Source organism: Balaenoptera physalus, assembly GCF_965194825.1.
Source record: "Balaenoptera physalus genome assembly, chromosome: 13".
In the NCBI taxonomy this organism is placed as follows: domain Eukaryota; kingdom Metazoa; phylum Chordata; class Mammalia; order Artiodactyla; family Balaenopteridae; genus Balaenoptera; species Balaenoptera physalus.
The window spans coordinates 81,164,084-81,185,761 of NC_138892.1; the positions used below are offsets into that span (position 1 = coordinate 81,164,084).

General features: G+C 39.2%; 1 protein-coding gene across 11 annotated transcripts in view; it reads right to left on the bottom strand.

Moving 5' to 3' along the window:
• FGD4 (FYVE, RhoGEF and PH domain containing 4) overlaps positions 1–21,678 on the bottom strand; it is a 219,791-nt gene that overhangs the window by 80,606 nt on the left and 117,507 nt on the right. For 10 of the 11 annotated variants that reach the window (XM_082419699.1, XM_082419698.1, XM_082419701.1 and 7 more), the window contains exon 2: positions 516–668. The exons of the other annotated variant lie outside the window; for it this stretch is intronic. In XM_082419699.1, coding sequence (XP_082275825.1) covers positions 516–668 — 153 coding nt within the window. The remainder of the gene's footprint in view (positions 1–515; positions 669–21,678) is intronic. 11 annotated transcript variants of the gene reach the window in all.

Consider the following 21,678-nt stretch of genomic DNA (forward strand, 5'->3'; position numbering starts at 1 on the left):
TTATAATTTTTAAATAGACGGACTCTTTTTCTGTGGATGACTTTACTAGGAAGCCTGAAAAGCTCCAGTTCCTTAATATTGCAAAATCACATTCTTGCTAAGTATATTAAAGCACTGTTTTAGAACAATCTGTTTCACAGACCCTCTGACATCTAGCAAGTCACGACGACTTTCCGACACACACGTTAATTTGTTACATATTTATTATGCAAACAGTAAGTTAGGCTCTTGTACTATGTCAAGCATAATGCATGAAGAGATCACATTTCCATTAAGGGGACATGTAAACAATTTATGCAACATGAAAAGAACCATAATAGAGAAATATATAAGGTGTTTTAGGAGTAGAAACCCCACCTGAGTAGGTTCACAGACTGACTTTTCTCCTGAAAAAATAAATGCACCCAGTTCCTCCCATTTAGAGCTTAAAACTCTTTCTTAGTGATCATCATTCTTTGTTGTCTTCATCAATGAAGAAAGCATGCAACCTGATCAAAAAAACGCGATCAGCATACCTTGTGGCTTTGGACTTGCAGCTGAGTGTTTTGCTGGAGTTTTCCCATTTATTCCCTGAGCCTCTTCATCAGATACATTCTGATCAATCAGTGTGGTTGTGCTGCTTTTCAAGCAAGGTGAAACTATAGTGATCTTTGGACAGGTACTGCTGCCTGGGAGAGTTCAAAAAGAAAGGACAGGTAAATGCAGACGTGGAGCATAGCTACGTCTCGGGACTTAATTTCTTCTGACTCCATAAAAAAAAACAGTCACAGTTACAAGAGTATGCATTGAAATACTTTTCCCACGTGTGCTGGCCTTGACAAAGAGTTTTCCTGAGAAAGATCTCATTCCATGTGCTTAAGAAACCTTATAATACATGCTGACAGAGACTGCTGACTACTACACACACACACACACACACACACACACACACACACACACACTCTCTCTCTCTCTCTCTCTCTCTCTCTCTCTCTCTCTCTCTCTCTCTCCCCACCACCGCCCCCCTCCCCGCCCCTTTCCTTGCAGGGCCATGGAAAGGGCAGAATGCAGCTGCTATGATGCAGGTGAAGGAGAGGACCAGAGGGCCCCAGCACTAATCTGTTAAAAGCGTTCCTTTCCAGCATCCAGTCAGTCACCAGTCATTGAGTGGTTCAAAAGAACAAAGCAGGAAAGCACGAAGATGACAGCTGACCTAAAGACTCTAGAAGAATGGCTTGATTAAAAATGAAGAAATCACACACACACACACACCATGCCCCTCTCTCACTAGCTTACTCAGACTCCAAATCAACGTATTATTAATACCCGTTTTCAAAAAAAAAAAAAAAGAATGACGAGAGTATGTAGATAATATTCATATTTAGTTACAACTCAAAAATCTTTGAAACACTGCAGTGCTTTAAAACACTGAAATACATCATGAGGCATAGATGGAGAACAGATCAATTCTTAGTTCAATTTCTGATATAAGAAGTTAAATACTGAATTTCAGAGACTTTTAAAGAAATCATAAGCCAGTGTTTTCTCTTTATACACATGCTGAATTTTCCTTTCTTCTAGTTGACATGGTGATATTAACAACAGATTAGACCCTGTTTAGGAGAAAATAAAATTTCTACCAGGAAATTCACTATCGTTAAATAAAAGTATGCCATTTAAGAAACTACCATTTGACTAAGAAACAGTTTCATTTTTACAGAATCCAAATATTTAAAATGAGAACTATTAGAGATAAAAGGCCTTAATAATTATTCAAAACAAGAAAAGCTAATAAAACCCAATCAACTTTTTATTGAGTAAAAAAATTCCCTTTTACTTCAATTGATTATTGGGTAATATTGATTAAAAACTACAATACCGCTTTATTTTCTGTGCTCCCCTTAAAATACATCTAGGTAAAACAAATTTTAGAAGATATTAATAGTTCCAAGTATTGTCTGAGAAGTTATTAGAGACCCAATGCTAAAACACATTAAATGAGTTTCATCAGACACCCTTCTGCTAAAATGGGCTGCCAATTAAATAAAGCATTGTTTAGCCAAATAAAGGCCTTGAATGCAAGATTTAAGGAACATTTATTTAACAGCATATTAAAAATTATAAACAGAAGAAATAAAAGCTCAGTCTTTAAATGTGTGATCCTATCTACCTTCTCAGAAAAACCACATGAAATAGGCAAAGCATATTCCTAAAATCCACAGTGTACCATCCAACCACTTAGCCTTTTAGGGGCATTAGGATGTTTGTTCCACAATGATCCCAAGAATGGCTTAGTATCTGAAAGGCCACCTGCTGGGGTCTAGTGAAGGATGGCCTTGGGGCAGAAACAGTGAAAAGCCACAGCCCAACTACAAATCAGAGGCAGAAACTGTAACTTGACAGTAAAATGAGACACTGTGAAAGCAAGAATGCAGCTTTAGAGATGATTTATAGCAACAAAACTATAAAAGGGGGCAGCTAAGGGGTAAATGAGAAAACGAATTAAATTGAATCTTTAAAAAATAGATCACCACTGTTACATATTAAAAGATGAAACTACTTTAATAATTAACCTATTTAGAAACAAAACATGTCTTGAATAAATAATAATTTTAAATTGAAAACTAGGCACTTAATTTCTGGATAGCAAGCTTGCAGGATCTGATGGGTTTACAAGATCATATTTATTAGAGAACATCTCAGATGAATGTGATAAAATGCCTGCAGTAGGAGATCAAGTACACATCTATTTTCTTTTGAATCCATTAAAGTCATGATTACAAATCTTTTGCCAGTGATAATAAATCCACAGCCAGAAACTTCATTTCAGATCATTATTTAAAACCCATCTCCAAACTTCAGCCATTATCACAAGGTATGAAAATATGGTGAAAGACACAGAAAACACATTCTTAAAAGGTTGTTAAAAAAAAAAAAAGCAAAGACAAATATGCAACAGAGACCACGCAAAGCCCAAAATCTTTACTATTATATACTACCTGGTCCTTACAGGAAAAGTTTGCTGACCATGGTCTAGGTCAAACACATAATGGTAAAGGAAGTTTGACTAAAATTAGGCAGCACCATTTCATTAAATCATCTTCTAACATCCTGGATATTAGCAACACAGAGGCATACTTCTTTTTGCTTGTTTATGACTGACTCAGCCTATTCACATTTGTAGACAGTCCTTATTTGGGTACCAGTTGCATAACAGGGACTTGAAACCAAAATTGTAACCAGATGGTCTACCTATTCAAGAAATTTTATATTATAGAGACTTTCAGATTCCAATTTACCAAGAACCAGTATGAGTGATTAAACAGGTATCTCTGGGCACAGATACAACCAGTTACATTATGTTAGCATAGGGAGAGGGGTCCTATTTACTGTCTCTTCTTGAGGATTGGTAATCTATTTAGGTACTGGTCCTAACCATTTTGCATTCCTCTGTCTTATGCTTGCTGGGTCATATCTCCTGTAAGAACTGTCTAGACAGATGTAACTGCAGGGTATCCTCAGATATTCTCAGTTAATCCAGCCTCATCTTTGACTGCATAAACCTCCCTGTTCCAACTGGAGAGGTTCCCACTATGGCTTAACTTTCATTTATGTGTCTTTTGCATAGTACTTGTGAGTGGCAGATAATCTCTCTGACTGGTTAGGGTAATTTTGTCTCCTATTTGCAAAATTTTGTGTTGGGTTGTTACATTTTGCCAACTTATTCTTGAATGGCTCTTTCACAAATTAAGGTTGGATTTACTCCAAAGCGAAGTCCGTTCACTTCTTGATTCTTCAGGCCTGATCTCTTGTCATGGTATCCATGACCTCAGATCACATCTTTATGGCCATGTCTATAGTGCCTCACCCAACCATAACATCTCTCCCAACTGCACCAAGTCTCTAGCCCAGAAGGTCTCCATGGACTCCACCCCTCAGGACAAGAGGATCTCTTGATTTAAGAGCACAGAGTAGTTTTCTAAGGGAAACAATTTTGCTAGGTGTATATTGTCCAGAAGGAAAGAGATACTTAAAAAAGAAAAAAAAAAAAAAAAAAACCAACCAATATTTTGAAATAATCTTAGATTTACAGAAGAGTTGTACCCAGGCTCTTAGGTTAGCATCTTATGTAACTACAGTATGTTATCAAAACTAAAAATTTAATATTGGTACAATACTAGGCCACAGATTTCATTCAGATTTCACCATTTTTTTCACTAACATTCTTTTTCTGTCATAGGATCCAAACCAAGATATCATGTTGCATTTAGCTCTCCAATCTGTGAGAGTTACTCAGTCTTTGCTCATCTTTCATGACCTTGGCAGTTTTGAAGAGTCCTGGTAGGTATTTTGTAGAATGTCCCTCAAACTGGGTTTCTCTGATGTTTTCTCATGATTAGATTGGGTTTACAGGTTTGGGGGAAGAACATCACAGAGGTGATGTACCCATCTCACTGCATTACATCACTGCATGATATCAACATGATTATCATGTGGTGTTAACCTTGGTCACTGAGTAAGGTGGTGTCTGACAAGTTTCTCCACTGGAAAATATTCTATTTATAAGACATTTTTCAACAGTCTTCTCCTATCATCCCTTCAAAGACTCCCCATCTGTCCCACAGATTCTGGATATGGGTCATATCTCCCATGTGCTATTTAAAATGCCTAGATTAAGAGATCAATTGCACTTTTAAAAAAAGCAATTAAAGTTATAAAACTCATTTGTCAATGAGGAACAAATCCTGAGCAAGGAAATTTATTTCAGAAAACGACTTCAGTTGCCCAAACTTCAAGAACTCAGTAATAAAATCCATACCCACGTCCACCCCACCCTGCCAAATAATAAGCAAACCACAAAGGATTTTAAGAAGAAAATATGATGGACAGTTTAAGAAATTTCCTTGGACTTAGAAAATCTAATTCTAGGAATCTACTCTACAGAAACAATCTTGTGTGTATAAAAGTATATGCATATGGACAGTCAGTGCAACATATGCAGCTGTGAAAAACAGAAAAACAAAAATAAGACTGGGAAGATCTCCAAGATATTATTAAATAAAAGACAAAAAACTAGAAAAATATGTACAGTATGATTCCACTTTAAAAAAAGAAATAAGATACATACATATGTGTATAACTGTACTGAAATGAATGTAAGGTAACATGGCAAGCGGACAGGGGTAGGGTGAGAGAATGAATGAGAACTTTTATGTTTTGCTGTCTATACAGCAATATCATTTAAATCTTTTACAATGAAAATGTACTTATTAATTACTTATACAAAAAAGAGAAAAATCTATGAAAGTCGCCAAGTATATGTGCTACAAATTATTTTTAAAAGTATATCCTTTACATGTGTACAGCTATGTTCATAGCATCATTATTCATAATAGCTAAGATGTGGAAGCAAACCAAGTATCTGTTGACGGATGAATGGATAAACACACATATGGCATATACATACAATGGAATATTATTCAGCCTTAAAAAGGAAGGAAATTCTGATACATGCTATAACATGGATGGCCTTGAGGCCATTGTGCTAAGTGAAATAAGCCAGTTGAAAAACACAAATACCTTACGATTCCATTCAAATGAGGTACATAGAGTAGTCAAAATTGGAGACAGAAAGTAGAATAGTGGTTGCCAGGGACTGGAGGAATAGGAGAATGAAGTTATTGCTCTACAAAAGTTAAGTTTTACAAGATCAAAAGAGTTCTGTGGATGGATGATTGTCACAGTAGCACAACAATGTGACTGTACTTAATGCCAATGAACTGTACGCTTAAAATAGTTAAGATGGTAAACTTTATATTATGCATTTTTAACATAAAAATTTTAATTAAAAAAGCATATCCCTTGCTTAATAAAAAAAAAAAGTAAAGAAATACTAATGTATTCAATTGCCTACTCAGCATCTCTACTAGTATGTCTAAGAACTAACTCACACCCAAATCTGACTCCCTTGTCTCCCAACTCTCACTCAAAACTAACTGCCTTTACCATCCTCTCCATCTCAGTTAATGGCAACCTCATCTGTGCTTAGGACAAAAAGCTTGGAAGTGTCCTCAAGTCCTCCCCTTTTCTCTCAGACTCTACATCCTATCCATCAGGAAATTCTGTTGACTCTACCGTCTACCACTACCACCTGCTCAGCTACTATTCTGGCCTAAATTACCAAAATCTTTGACTGGATTACAGCAAGACCTTCCACCTGGTCTCCCTGCACCTACCCTTGTCCTCTGTGTTTTCAAACAGGTCACAGAGATCCCTTTTAAAACCCAAGTCAGATCATGTCCCTGCTGTGCTTAAAATTCTTCCATGGCTCCACATTTCACTCACAGTTAAACAACTCACCTCTTTACAGTGGCTGACAGGCTCTACATGATCTGATCTTAGTCCCCTTGCCACTGACTTCATTGCCTAGTACTGCCCCCTTGCTCACTCCATGCTAGTCATACTGGTTCCCCGCTATTCCTCCAACAGGCCAAGCATGCTTTACAGCCTTTGGTCTAGCTAGTTTTCTGCTGGAATGCTCTTCCCCCAGATAACTGCTTTCTCCTCACATCTTGGCTCAAATTGCATCTTGTCAACATGGGCTACCCTGACCACTCCATCTAGTATTACTGTTACTCACAGGGTTCCCCACCACCACCACCCCATAGCCCTTATCGCCGTCTAAAAGACTACGTTATTTATTTTTTTAATTGTCTGTCTCCCCTGGTTAGAATGTAAGCCCTGGGAACATCTCAGGAACACCATCTGCCACATAAGTAGATGCTCAGTAAATAATTGTTGAAGAAATGAATTCTAGATACTTCAGGAAAGTTTCTCTTCATCTGCTTACATTCTCATTTTCTATTTCATGAGAGGTGTTTTCTAAATTCCAACAATAAAGGAGACATGTAGCTGTTTGAGAGCTTAATCTATACAAAATTTCAAACATTTCCATTCTTAGGTAAATTTTTAAACATTCCAGGTTATTTATACACAAATTCTAAATATCTAGGGGGAAAAAAAAAAAGAACAAAAAACGACCCAAGTAATCTTCCTCACAACCCAGCAGATTTCTAAACATCTGGAATTGTAGAACTATCCAGATGTTTGTCTTGATAAAAAAAAGTAGCAGCCAAAAATCCCAGCAACCAACTGAAATATTTTTATTTATTATAATCTGTAATTTTATTTAGAGATTATAATAACAGAATTTAAATTTATAGAGTCACTAACTAAAATGCACTATGGGGCTTCCCTGGTGGCGCAGTGGTTGAGAATCTGCCTGCCAATGCAGGGAACACGGGTTCGAGCCCTGGTCTGGGAAGATCCCACATGCCGCGGAGCAACTAGGCCCGTGAGCCACAATTACTGAGCCTGCGTGTCTGGAGTCTGTGCTCCGCAACAAGAGAGGCCGCGATAGTGAGAAGCCCGCACACCGCGATGAAGAGTGGCCCCCGCTTGCCACAACTAGAGAAAGTCCTCGCACAGAAACGAAGACCCAACACAGCCATAAATAAATAATAAATAAATAAATTAATTAATTAATTTTTTAAAAAATCAAGTAAAATGCACTATGGCTGCCAATGTTTCAGACTCAGCATCTGATGCTACCTAAAATTATAGAATAGTACAGAGTTATACTGTCAGGAAAAACAGATTGCTTCAGGTCTTTGAAGTTCAAAAGTAATATGAACTCAAAATAAGCCTTGAAGGTAGGTAACTGTAGATATTCATTATTTTTAAAGGTCCCACTGCTGTATGATACAAATAAAATATGTAAAAAGGCAACTGTTACTACTGTATCTAAGGTATATGCAACAACATATGTAATGAGATAAGATAAATGCAGCCTCTAAAAACACCAAAATCATTTGTTTTTAAACTAGAAATATTTTATTTTCCTGAAACACGCTCCATAATTTTATTGAAATTTTTTCTACTCAAAAGTAGTGAAAAGGATAGTAAAATTTCTAAAGAATGCTATTGTAACTAAAGAATGCTATTGTGACTGATCCTTTCAAAGGTAAAATCTATTAGATGAACTGAAACACATCTCACTAAGATTGTCAAAATCCCAGTTTTGAGTAGGAGCTCACAGATGAGGCCCACAGCCATAGCATCTGTTATGTATTAATATATGTATGTATAGCAGAATGTGTCTATCACTACAATTCAACCACGGGTTCTAGGGGTCTGAATCCCTGCTCCCCACCTTCAGAGTGACCATTCATTAGATGCCATGAATCCCCGCACAGAAAGTGTTGAAAGTGCACATTCCCCGATGCCTTCTGGGTTGGTGCTGGGCCTGGTTGGTCAGTGTGTTTTGCTGTGCCTTGGCATGGTGTTATTTTAGGTAGAGACCAAACTTCCTCTGCATACCCCTGCGTGGGGAAGGGAGCTGGTGGCAGCTCTTCCACCCCCAACCAAACACCAATGGAGGTTCCCCTTTTGGCTATAGTTAACTAAGAATGTTGGTCAAGATTACAGAAAAGTTCTTGCCATTTAAAGCACAAAAAGTTACTCTATGCCTGCAGCCATGACCAGAGGGGAAGGTGGGAGTAAAGAGAAACCACAATCCATTACATGCTGTTCCTTCTGCCGGCTTGCAAAGGGCGGTTCTAGCTGACACCATCTGAGTTGGAGGAGGTTCACAGCCTGCTGTGCTTTACCCGATAAACTGATGCCAATTTATAATAACACCCATTTCTTGGTTCCTTCTTTTTTATAACCAAGCGGAAAAAACTGGGCCCTAGATTTATCAGAAGAACCTGCATTACTGCTGTACTGACAATGAGAAATATCCCTGAGAAGCTGCCCATCCATGTAATCAAGTAAGTGCTGTTTTGAAGTCGTCACACTTTTTGCCAGAGCCTAAGGTTCGTAACAGTTTTAAGTTTTGAAATCTATGAACATACATACTATAAAAGATCTCTTAGTATATTAATGTGCATATGGGCCTGCTAACTGGTGTTAGATTTCTCCAATATGATCATCTGTATCAAAAAGTCAGCTCAGGGACTTCCCTGGTGGTGCAGTGGTTAAGAATCCACCTGCCAATGCAGGGGACATGGGTTCAATCCCTGGTCCAGGAGGATCCCACATGCCGTGGAGCAACTAAGCACACGTGCCACAACTACTGAGCCTGCACTCTAGAGCCCGTGAGCCACAACTACTGAAAGCCTGCGTGCCTAGAGCCTGTGCTCTGCAACAAGAGGAGCCACCGCAGTAAGAAGCCCATGCACCGCGATGAAGAGTAGCCCCCGTTTGCCACAACTAGAGAAAGCCCACACACAGCAACGGAGACCCAACGCAGCCAAATAAATGAATGAATGAATGAATGAATGAATGAATGAATGAATAAATAAATGTGGGGGGAGGGGAGTCAGTTCAGATGCTGCGCATATGCACACCTAGGCAGCTTTCCTTGATCCCCAGAAGCTAACACCTGGCTGTTTCTGGGCCAGTTGTACTAGTAATTGTATATACTAAATATATCCTTAGGGCAATATAAACATTCTTCAGGGCATGTCGGTCATATAACTCTAATTTGCCTAAATTCAAATCCTGGCTTTACCGTTTAATAGCTGATTGACTTATTTCAATTTCCTGATCTGTAAATGAGAATTCACAGGATTCATAACAGTACCTCTCTCATAAGGTTGTTGTGAGGATTATGATTTAATTAATTCTAGTGAAAGTACTAGAGCAGTAGCTGGCACACGGTAATTGCTATATAACTACTTGCTATTACTGTTACAACTTGTATAATACGCAATGCTGTATAACGCCAGGGTAGTGGATCAAGGGACCAGATCTTTACTCTCTCCTCCCTCCAGCCTCTTAAGGTCCTTACCTTTTGCCTCCTTCTATGCCCACCCTATCTGCTTATATTTGCCCTTACCACTGCCTAAATTATGATTTACTACCACCCAGCACTTGCTCATGCTGGTTTACTTTCTTTTTTTAAAAAACTTTTGGGTTTATTTATTTATTTATTTATTGGCTGTGTTGCGCCTTCGCTTCTGTACGTGGGCTTTCTCCAGTTGCGGCAAGCGGGGGCCACTCTTCATCGCGGTGCGCGGGCCTCTAACTGTCGCGTGGCCTCTCCTGTTGCGGAGCACAGGCTCCAGACGCACAGGCTCAGTAATTGCGGCTCACGGGCCTAGTTGCTCCGCGGCATGTGGGATCTTCCCAGACCAGGGCTCGAACCCGTGTGCCCTGCATTGGCAGGCAGACTCTCAACCACTGCGCCACCAGGGAAGCCCCCTACTTTCTTAGCAGCTGCCATTTGCTTCAGTGCCTCTGCTACTATCAGGGATTCCCAATAGGCCATTTTGGATAAATTCCGGCCAATTAATGACTCTTCTGCAAATTAATACAATAATGAATTATTTACAAATATGTGGCCTGGTACATTAAACATGGTAACAGTATTAGTAATGACAGTGTGATGTCTGACTTTTTTTTTTGGCCGCCCTGCACGGCTTGTGGGATCTTAGTTTCCCGACCAGGGATTGAACCCGAGTCCTCAGCAGTGAAAGCGCAGGGTCCTAACCACTGGACCGCCAGGGAACTCCCTGATGCCTGACATTTGACGGGGAGTAGAATTTACTACAGATCATTTTAATCCCAAACAATTTAATAATTATTCTTCACCCTTTACCATGATTGTAAATATGTGTCCTGGATTCCATAACTTTTTTCATTTTTCCTCCATTTGACATTTCTTCATTTGATATGAGGCACAATTGCTGGTTTTTAAACAATGAATCATTTTCTGAAAAGCACATTTAAGTGCTTATGACCACTTAAACTCAGTATTTAATAGCTCTCATCTTTATGCTTCCAAAGTACAAACCGTTTTTGTAAGCCCTGAGACTATCCAATGATCAACTGCAAAATGAGTAAGAAAACCTATCAAGTGTCTACTTTATTCTATTCTTTTTTTCTTTTTGTCCCTCTTTACATGTACTGAGTGATAACTCCCTAATTAAAAGTGCCAGATACTCTGCTAATTACTGGGGACAGCAGGACAAATAAGACATAATTCTTACCCTCAGGTAATTCCTAAAGAGATATGCACAATTCCATAGGTGTCAGTCCCCCTGCCCCCAACCCCTTGCTAACTGCAACGAGGAAGCAACTGCACCATTCACCCTATCAGCAATGGCAGAGGGTGACGAGGACAGGAATGGATCTGAGGCTTACTGAGGAAAGAATCAGTAAGGGACTGGCTTAAGAAGGGAGGGACAAAGAGGAGGAAAGGATAACACTACTTAGGCTCCTGACTAACGTGACAGGGAAACAGTGCCTTTCACTTTGAGAATGCAAGAAGATGGGGCTTCCCTGATGGCACAGTGGTTACGAATCCACCTGCCAATGCGGGGGACACGGGTTCAAGCCCTGGTCTGGGAAGATCCCACATGCCTCGGAGCAACTAAGCCCGCGCAGCAACGAAAACCCAACGCAGCCAAAAAAAAAAAAAAAAAAAAAAAAAAAAAGAATGCAAGAAGAATAGAGTTTTGAGTTTTGTGTGAGCTATTTTAGGAGCCTGTGAGACTGTTCACGATGAACAGTCTGCCCTGATGTTCATTAGGTTTGGCCAGTCTTAACGCTCCACCTGCCTCATTTTCCAATCTCACTGTTAAAGTTTTTGGATATATTCCCTTTGATATTTTCTTTAAAATATCATTTCATTGACTATTAAGGGAGGGGGGAAAAGGCCTATTTGCCCCATGCAGGGCCAGCTGTAAGAGACTCTGACCCATTTTGTTGTTGTTTTTGGTCTCAGTAATTATGGGTTAAATCACTTGTCTTTCCTTCTATAAGAAGGACTGATTACCTTAATTTTATTAATAACAGTAACAAATATCAGTTTCCCTGGAGGGAGGGAAAAGGCACTTATTGAGAGCCCGGACAGGTTTCTGTGTGTTTGTGGGTTCCTTCAGGACTCCACAGGGCTCAGAGCAGTCCATTAAAGAGCCCAGGTGAAAAGTCACAGCAGTCTTCACAGCAGGTGTCACATGTGCTAGGACAACTTTCCCCAAAGTGTGTTCTGTGAACAGGATTTCTCAATTCCCCCCTCTACCACCCCACCACAAGCAACCAACCAACCATGATTCTATATGAAATATTTGTGACCTGCCAAATTTGACAGTTTTATCTTGTAGACTCATGATGCCAGTGGGCATACTAGAGACCAATGAAGAGCACTACAGTAAAAAACAAAAACAAAAACCTATTTAACTTTGAACCCAGTATACATCCATGAAACCTTTCCATCATTTATTACAAGTTAACATCCCATGGAGCTTGGAACACATTTTGGGACAAGTTGCCCCAGGGACTCCTCCCGTTCTAACAACTGTTGCTTGGGCTACTTCCCATACTTTCCCATCTCTACTGCTCCTGACTTCCTGATAATCATCTTGGCTGCCCTCATGACTGTGACTCTCAAATTATGAACTGAAACTCCAACCCAGCCTTGGCTTTTTAGACATGACCCTGCTGTCCCCAGCTTCAATGCTGCCCAATCCCACAACGTGCTGACCACAAAAGCAGCATTAGGGGCAGACTCAGGATGCTTGAGTCCTGCACATGGAGTCTAAAACTGAAGTAGCCCTCAGCTTAAAAAATCAGATGAAATTACATTCTGTAATCCTGCCAGTCTACTTCCTCTCCATCCTCTCCACCTCCCTCTTCCTCTCACATGCATAATCCCACAGCCTAGCAGACAAACGCATATAACTTAGTAAACACAAAAAAATCTCCAAAGGGACTTTTTTTTTTTAAAGTGGTTATAAAACAGGATGTAAAGTATTATAATAATTAACAATGCAGAGAACAGTAATATGTAGAATAATGCAGGCAGTTTTATTTCATTGAGACAAGTATCATAAGACCTCTGAATATAAAAGCACATCACTGGGGCTTCCCTGGTGGCTCATGGGTTGGGAGTCCGCCTGCCAATGCAGGGGACACGGGTTCAAGCCCTGGTCCAGGAGGATCCCACATGCCGCGGAGCAGCTAGGCCCGTGCGCCAAAACTACTGAGCCTGCGCTCTGGAGCCCGCGCTCCACAACTACTGAGCCCGCGTACTGAAATACTGAAGCCTGCGTGCCTAGAGCCTGTGCTCCGCAACAGGAGAGGCCACCGCAATGAAAGGTTGGTGCACCACAACGAAGAGTGGCCCCCACTCGCCGCAACTAGAGAAAGCCCACGGGCAGCAACAAAGACCCAACTCAGTCAAAAATAAATAAATAAATAAATTTATTTAAAAAAAAAAAAAAAAGACATCACTGGCCTTTAATTTGGAGAGTGGCAAGCAGATACAACTGTTCCTTTGTTCTGTGACCTCCCTGTGGGTTTAAACCCCAAGATCAGGCAAAACACTTCATTTCATAAGAAGCTTGACTTCTTCCTGAAGACTTATAACCCACATACAACAGGGTACTAGGAGAGACTGTGCTCCGAAAAAAACAATTTTTCAAAATAGCTTTTTCTTAACTGATTTGTTTTCGAGACATCAAGAGGAGTTTGTATAAATGCAGTGCAATGCATAGCTTCAGACAGGGATGCACTGATGCTAAGATGTCCTTCAGTAACACACACACACAAATATCTATCCTGAACGTCACAAAAAAATTAACCATCATAACTTGGGATTTCATAGTGCTTTAAAACATACACAATATACAACCAATATGCTTGCAAATGCTAGTACTGTTCTTACTACTAGTAGTAATAATGGTAGTAATAAAATCGAACGATATTGTTTATTCTGAGCCAAGTATGAGGTACGTGAAGTACTTTATATGCATTATTTCATTTGTTCCTCTCAAGAATCCTACGATAGGATAAAGTAAGGTAGTTTTAATGTCCATTATAAAGATGAGTCAACTGAGGTGGTGTTAAGTGACTAGGCTGGTGTTAGATGTCATATCTACATATAGTTTGTAAGTACCTTCGGGGCTGGGACCCTAGCTCATAATCCTTTGGCTTTCACTCGGCAGGTAACAAAGTGATTACATCTCTGTTATAGTATAGCTATCTGCCATGACTCTGTGCCTGTATTTCAGCAAATACTATGCAGCCAGGAGCTTCCAAATATCCAAGACATTTAAAAAAAATCATACGAGATTAAAAAAGAAGTGTGAGATAAGAATGGGACTCTTATCTGGAGTCACTAAACAGCATCCCAGATTTCCTCGCCTCTTCCCAGCTTTGAACCCCCTCCTCACTTGCTCTTCAGTTCTTCCAATTTCTGATCTCTTTGCTCTAGGATAAGTCTCTCCATTACAGACTCTTAGACATTCCCTCTGGAAACCAATGGGCAGAGTCCCTTAGGTTCACTCCATGCTAGTCTAGTCCTAGTTAGCTCTTGGCTACACGGCTGTCGCTTCTGCTAGACCTGACCCGGACCTCTTCAAGGAGAGGTCAGAAAGACCCCATGAGGCACTTTCACATGTCATACCATGTTTCACCTTCAGCATCCATAAAAGGTACGTAGGACAGATATCTGCATATTATAGTTGAAGAAAGTAAGGTTGGTAAATCCAAGAGTCACACCAGGTTTTTGATTCCAAGGTCAGTGCTCTTTTCACTACAACTGATGGCCCTGTTGTCAGGCTTGTTTGTATTTTGCACTGGAAATGAGCTCATGATCTGGGGCTGTATTTCCAGTATTTCTGGGGCTGTGAGGACTCATCAGTATTTGCTCTGCTTGGCCAAAGACTCCACTCACCACATACACTATAGTGATCTTAAATCCAAATGAGTTGAATTGTTTTGAGAAACTAAACATATTCTTTAAATTGTTAATGACCCCCTAGTTGTCACAAAAACAAGTTTAAGAAATATTTTGAGTTTTTAAATAAAGTCTTAGAATCTACTCTAAGAAATTAGAATAATAAATGTCCTCAGGGAATCAGGTCTCTATTCCTTTCAAAAATTCTACTAAACCCAGCAATTACAACCTGCCACAGACCTCAAAGAACTAAAGTGCATTTCTTCTTCATAGCTGGAATATGTGCCAACTTTTCTCCTACCCGAAGACTGGTTATAAGGGTAGGCTGGAGATAAAAGAAAAAAGTTAAGAATTGCATGTATGCATTAATTCAATAAGCATTTATTTAGCACCTTGCTATATTGTACAATATGGGGAATATAGCCAATATCTTATAACTATAAATGGAGTATAATCTTTAAAAACTGTGAATCACTATATTGTACACCTATAACTTATATAATATTGTACTTCAACTATACTTCAATTAAATTGAAGGAAATGAAGAAAAATATTTAGCACCTTGCAAGAATCAGTTAACAGAATCAGTGCCAGGCACTGTATAGGATCAGTAAGATCTTCAACCTGCTTTCAAGTAGGAAGATTAAAATGCCCTTCAATCAGGGAACTGCAAACTACAGCCTGTGAGTCCCTCAGAGATCTACAATCCACAGTTCACAGGCCAAATCTGGTCCACCACTTATTTTTGTTAATGAAGTTTTATTGGAATACAACCACATTCGTTCTTGTACATACTGTGTATGATGTTTTTCGCTAGGTTGGCAGTTAAGTAGTTACAACAGAAATCATATGGCCCACAAAGCCTAAAATATTTATCATCTGGCCCTTTACAGAAAAGGTTTGCAGACCCTGACCTAAATAATCAAGGCAACAAACCATGGATTAGTACTATAAATGATACAATGTTATCACACTATTATTATAGCACTATGTTATAATACATTTGTACTTTAATTTCCCAGAATCAATCTTGGTTCTGTCCCCAGCTAGCAATGTGACCTTGGGCAAGGAAAACCTTCTAGGTTTCAGGGAACTCACTGGCAGCATCATAGCACAATTGATCTAGCACATCTGGGGTTACAGATGACTCTGGGATGTATTTGGTAAATTAACAGTGTTATAGGGTATAATCTTTAGTTTGCTATTGGTCTAAATCCCACATGCCTAGCATCCTAGTCATTCTTTTGCCTTCCAAACATTTTTCACAAGAATTATCTTCCCCAGCTATCTATTGCACGTGCACAAATAAGCCAACAGGTCATGCTTCTTGGTCAGTGCTGCTCAACCATGAATCACCTGTGGAGCTTTAAAAAAGAAAACTATAATACCTGGGCTGAAACCCAAGCCAATGAAATCACTGTCTCTAGGGAGTGGGACCCAGGTACCAGTGTGTTTTAAAGCTTCCCAGGTGATTCCAGTGTGCAGTTGAGATTGAGAACCACCATTCCTGGTATCCTGGTAACAGGCTTGGATCAAATTAGTATTTTCAGTGGAAGCTATATAAAATAGATTTCATAATTTTAAGTTGTTAAACTAAAGTTCCACCAAATTTATATCATAAAATGGGGATCCCATGAAGACTCTGAAATTTTGATAGAAATGATTTAGGCTCGCAGCATCAATTGACTCCTGTTTAAGTCATAGCCAATAATTATATGCTGAGCGTGAGGCCCTCTTCAACATCTGGTTGATAAAGGTTATCTGATTTTACAATCTACTACTGAAAAAAAAATAGACATCCCCTGGTTTATATGAAAAGCTACTAATTAGGAACCTTGAGAATTCAAAAGAGAGATTATTTCTGGCCAATGGAGAATATGGTCAAGCTTTGCTTTGAAAGAAGAGACTTCTGAAAACAATAAAATTAAAAATTTTATTGACTTCATAAACTCTGAAAGAAATAAAAACAGATGTAAGAAATGAACTTGAAGGGCAAAAGATAGTTTTTCTCCTAACAGCTAGAGCCAACTCATTTATTTAAGATGTCTGGTTTATAAATTAACCAGAATCTTGGCTTTTCCTCTTCCTTTTACCCACTGCCAAACTATTTTCCATTTATTCACAGTAAATTTATCTGCAGGTCCAGAGAGAAGAAGAAAATCAAACTGGCCAAAATGTTTCATAAGGTTTGACAAGGATGTTGTTAAAACCAAATAGAATTGTTTTTCATAATGTCAATCACAGCAACCAAGAATGGACTACTATTTCTCTTCACAAAGGGAAAAATACACCCTTTTCATAAGCAAATCCTTCCTGACCTAGCTCGATTTTCATTAATTTTGTATCTGCTTTACTGGTTTATTTTTCTGAACTTGATTTCTCTAAACCTGGTTCCCAGTGGCCAAAACATTCTAGCTTAACGCTCTCTATAAACTTAAGTTCTATGAGCTTCTGCCTACTTCACGTTGCCTACTTAAAATTACTGGCTGACTTCTGCTTCTCAGCCCACTTTGTTTTGCAGTTATTGACACTGTTCATTCATTTTTCAAACCTAAATTTGGCTTCATGGTAGTAATGGATAAAATGAACTCTACCAAGTAGGAAAATCTCCTTAGGGTCAGCCAGTCCTTCAACCTGAACTGCTATTTCAAATGCACCAATCCTATCACTGTAGTCCAAGGCCGGGATCAGCCAGGCCTGGGAAGGAAGGCTATGTTTATCTGGGAAGTGCATTCCCCCCCTCGCCCCCCAACCAGGAGAAAACAGGGTGGATTAGGAAAACTAGAGGTTGAAAGGTCAAAATTTTGACATGATTATTTACTTTGTGACCGTGAGAAAGTTACGTAACTTCCTCATAAATTAGAGAAATTTTTACTGCTCTAGTATCATTGCTTAGGCACAGGTCACAGGTAGATCAGACCTTGATTATTGGCAGTTTTTTAAAAATCTGACAAGGTAGGTGGTTTTAGAAAAAGGGCTTGGTGACAATCTCTAATCTATCCCAACTCTCCTTTTTATTTTGATACTCTTTTAAGATGAACATTAATATAAATCTCATTTTACTAAAATTTAATATTTAACAGCTTACATAGATATTTGCTTTCCTTACTCGTTGCTGTGTAATCAGACCAGCAGGCCTCCTATTTTTCCCCTGGCTACACTTCTAGACCAGGAGCACAATAGCATTTGTGTTTAGCTTCTAACAGTGTAGAGGATTGTTTCAAGTCATGCAAAACTTAAAAAGCAAATACTGATCTAGCTTATCGTTTGTTTCCTATATATATATTTGGCTGACAGAGGAAGGAAATTAGGAAGAAAAATAATCCAATTTATCAAATATAACCATTTTTCTAATTCTGAATTTTAAAACTGCATTACATAACTCATGTTTAGTTATGTCTAACATGACTGCTCCTACAAAGAAAAAGTTTGTTTTATTCACTGAATGATGAAACCAATCTTATTACTCCCTTGCTTAAAATCCTTTAATGGGACTGCAAGATCCGTAGGAAAAACTCTAATTTCCATACAGGACCCTTTACCATCAGACATAAGCCTGTAAATGCTTCGTATCTTTCTTCTCACAGCCATGCACCCCTAATGCTCTAGCTACATTCTGATCTTCGCGGTTCCTATAACACATTATACTCTTTTCATGCCTGTATGTTTTTGCATATGTTGGTTCCCTTAGCTCAATAAGGTATCTTTAAACACATTAATCTAGTTCCAATGTCACCTTTTTGAGGAAATTTCCTTGAGTCAAATAAACAGTCAGTTGCTCCTCTTTTTCTGTTCTCCAAACATGCATTTTGTACCTATACTATGACATCTGTCATGCAGTCACTGCTTTTACTGTTTTCCTACCCTTTCAAATCAAGTTTTACAAAAACCGTTAAAGAGGAAACATTTCTAGATTGTTACATTTTATTCTGCATCCTTTCTTTTCCTATCATCCTCATAACAGGAGAGTTTCAAAGAGTTAAATGTCTTAAACACAGGAGGGAAAAAGAAAGAAAAAAAAGGGAGGGAGTATACCCTTAGACCAGAACAAAATATCTTAAATATTTTCTCTTCATCTTGCCACAATTTTCTCCATGCAAACTATTCCCCAAATTTCTTGTCTCCCACTCCGAAACGTCTCCCATCTACTTCCTCTCTCAACAGAACCCCATAATACAAAACCAATTATGGAGCCCTCCACAGGCTGCATTTTCATTACCCATGCCCAGCCCACTCCCAAAACTTTGTCTCAGTTCTTTATAATTGGGATCAACTTGGCCTCTCAGACTTCATGGACAGATCAGAATGAGCAGGGAGCACACTGAGGTCAGAGAGTTAACAGGGTAGAGGCTGGCATCAGGACAGGCAGGGCCTTGCACGTCACTGAGAGGACACAGGTTTTTCCTCTGAGAGAGATGGGAATCCACTGAAAGGTTCTGAACAGAGGAGAGACAATTTCTGTTTTCCATTTTTAAAGGAGCACTCAGGCTGCTGGGTGGAGAACAAACTTCAAGAGGTCAAAGGTGGATAGGAAGGTACCGGAATAATCCAAGGAAAAGTTGAGTGTGAACTGAACCAGGGTAGTAGCAATGGAGGCATTAAGACATGGTCAGTTTGATATCTTTCAAAGCAGGACTGATTGACAGATTGGATTGACAGACTGGTAAGAGAAAAAAGATTCAGGAAGACTAAGGTTTTTGGTCCGAGCATAAGAAATAACAGGTGCTATATTATGACATGGAGACGACCAGGCTACAGTGGCTTAGCGGTTTTTTTAAGAGGAGAAAGAGAGGTTTTCTCCAGGCCAAGTTTTAATATAACCATCATGTAGAATGACCAGCTTCCATGACTAACATTATTTTTCTTCTCAGAGGCACTTTCCTTTGGTCTGCTTCAATATATGACCGACCAACTACAGACCCTGGGTCAATTAGCAGAGGAAAAACCCTTAGAAGAATCTGATCTAAACAGGGCTTAACAGGGACTGTGGGAGGGAATAAGTTTGAGAACATATTTAAATGAGGGTGAAGACCTTTAAAAATATATTTCAGACCAATAAAAATTAGCTTCCTATTTTTTATATAAGAAATAGCACAGAGAGTAAAGATGGCTACCAGAGGGTAGATCAGAAAGGTGGTAGGATAAGCCTATAAGCACCTAGGAAAAGGCCTTTTTATTTTTTGAATGAATGGTATATTCCAGTGTCTAAGGAAAACTGTTCAAGTTTAAATCTTAATCTTGAATTACAATTTAATTTACCTATAGTTTGGATGAATATCAAATGAAGACCATGTTATCATCCCTGCAAAGACTGAAGAATACTTCCCATTGAGTCATTCCTCACATTCCATTTTTCTCTTCAATTTTCATGTGAGTTTGCCTACAAGCATAAGTTTTAAAAAGGAAAGTTTCTTCAAGTCATAAAAAAAGATAAAATGTTTACAAATAACATGTACACTAAATGCACATATTTACAAATTTTCTTGGACAACTTAATAGCAAAAAAAAAACCCAGTAGTGTGGGCAGGAAGTGCTACATTACTGTCTTTTCAGTTTAAAAACCGTAAAAGGAACTTCTAAAGCCTACATTATTGTAGTGGCCACTCACTATAGGGAGTTGTCCATTAGAGCAGAAAATTCGAGTAGCACTTCTCTCTCCATTTGAGGCTGCCTTTCAGGAAGGAATACTACTTCTCTCCAATCATCCCTAACTATTTAAAGGTGGAATGAGAAGGGACAGAAGTTGTTCTAGGGAAAGAGAGAACTCACTAACGGAGAGTGAGTTCATCCCTTTTGCAGCTTTTTTAAAAAGTTTCATATTTAGAGTGTGATGGTAAACCACACAACACACAAACCTTGGGGAGATCACACAAACCTTGAACTTAGAACTGCTGCAAAGGAACTGAGGCTTCTTCCTGGATAATGGAGGGAGCCAAGGCAGACATGGGCTGGGCTACTCAATCTCTAGCAACTACTGGAACCTGGGAACAGAGCCAGTTAAGGCTGTCTAGCTGCGGAAGGGAGCCTCAGCTTCCCAGATGCAGTACTGTGACTGGCCCCGCCCCTGGGCTTCCAAGCTCAGTGCAACTCCCGTCTCCCCCTCCGTCTCCCCCTCTGCTGCCCCCCAGGCGAAAAGAAGGAAACTGTGACACCACAAGGAAGAGAATCTTGGTAACTATGAAGACTTGCCTGTTCTAAGGTTCAGTTCATTTTATTTAATTAACAGTGTAGACAGCAGGGTAGACATTCCTCAGGAAGGTTAATATCCATGCACAAACAATGGGAAAATAGCATCACAAAATGAACCCATTTCAGTTTAAAAAAATATTTTTAGCAGAAATTTCCTGTCACATGATTACATTTCTACCACACAGTGTTTCATGCCTCCTTGAAAGAATCAACTTCTCATTAATACACTCTCTAGAATACTGGAGGAAAAAAACGGTGTCTTAATACCACTAACAACAACAACAAAAAATCCATGCCTGTCTCTACGATGTTACCTTATATTGAAAAACAAGTAATATTCACTCTTCTGAACTTTGCTGAAACAAGAAGACTGGGATGGTGGGGATGTGTGTGTGTGTTTGCTTGAACAGAACAGTATTCCATGCAGTAGTACCAGAAAAGGATTCGTGGTAAACATTTCTTAGCTTTGTTCACACCAGAAATGGAAGAAAAAACTTTTGCTTTCTTTGTCTGTATTCTCCCGTCAGTGACTAACTTTTCAAACTTCTTATGTTAGTAAGAATGAGTCAGAGAAACAGAACTATTAAATTTGTATTTCGCTAAACCCAGAAACAGCCTCCTGGAAGAGGCAGAAACCATGAATACAGTACATATTTTAACATTAAAGTTGAAAAATGTGAACCTTATTCTTAACTTAAAACCAAACTCTGCAACTTTCATGTCCCTCAGCATGCTGTTATAAATTGACCCCCAGAAACTGGGCG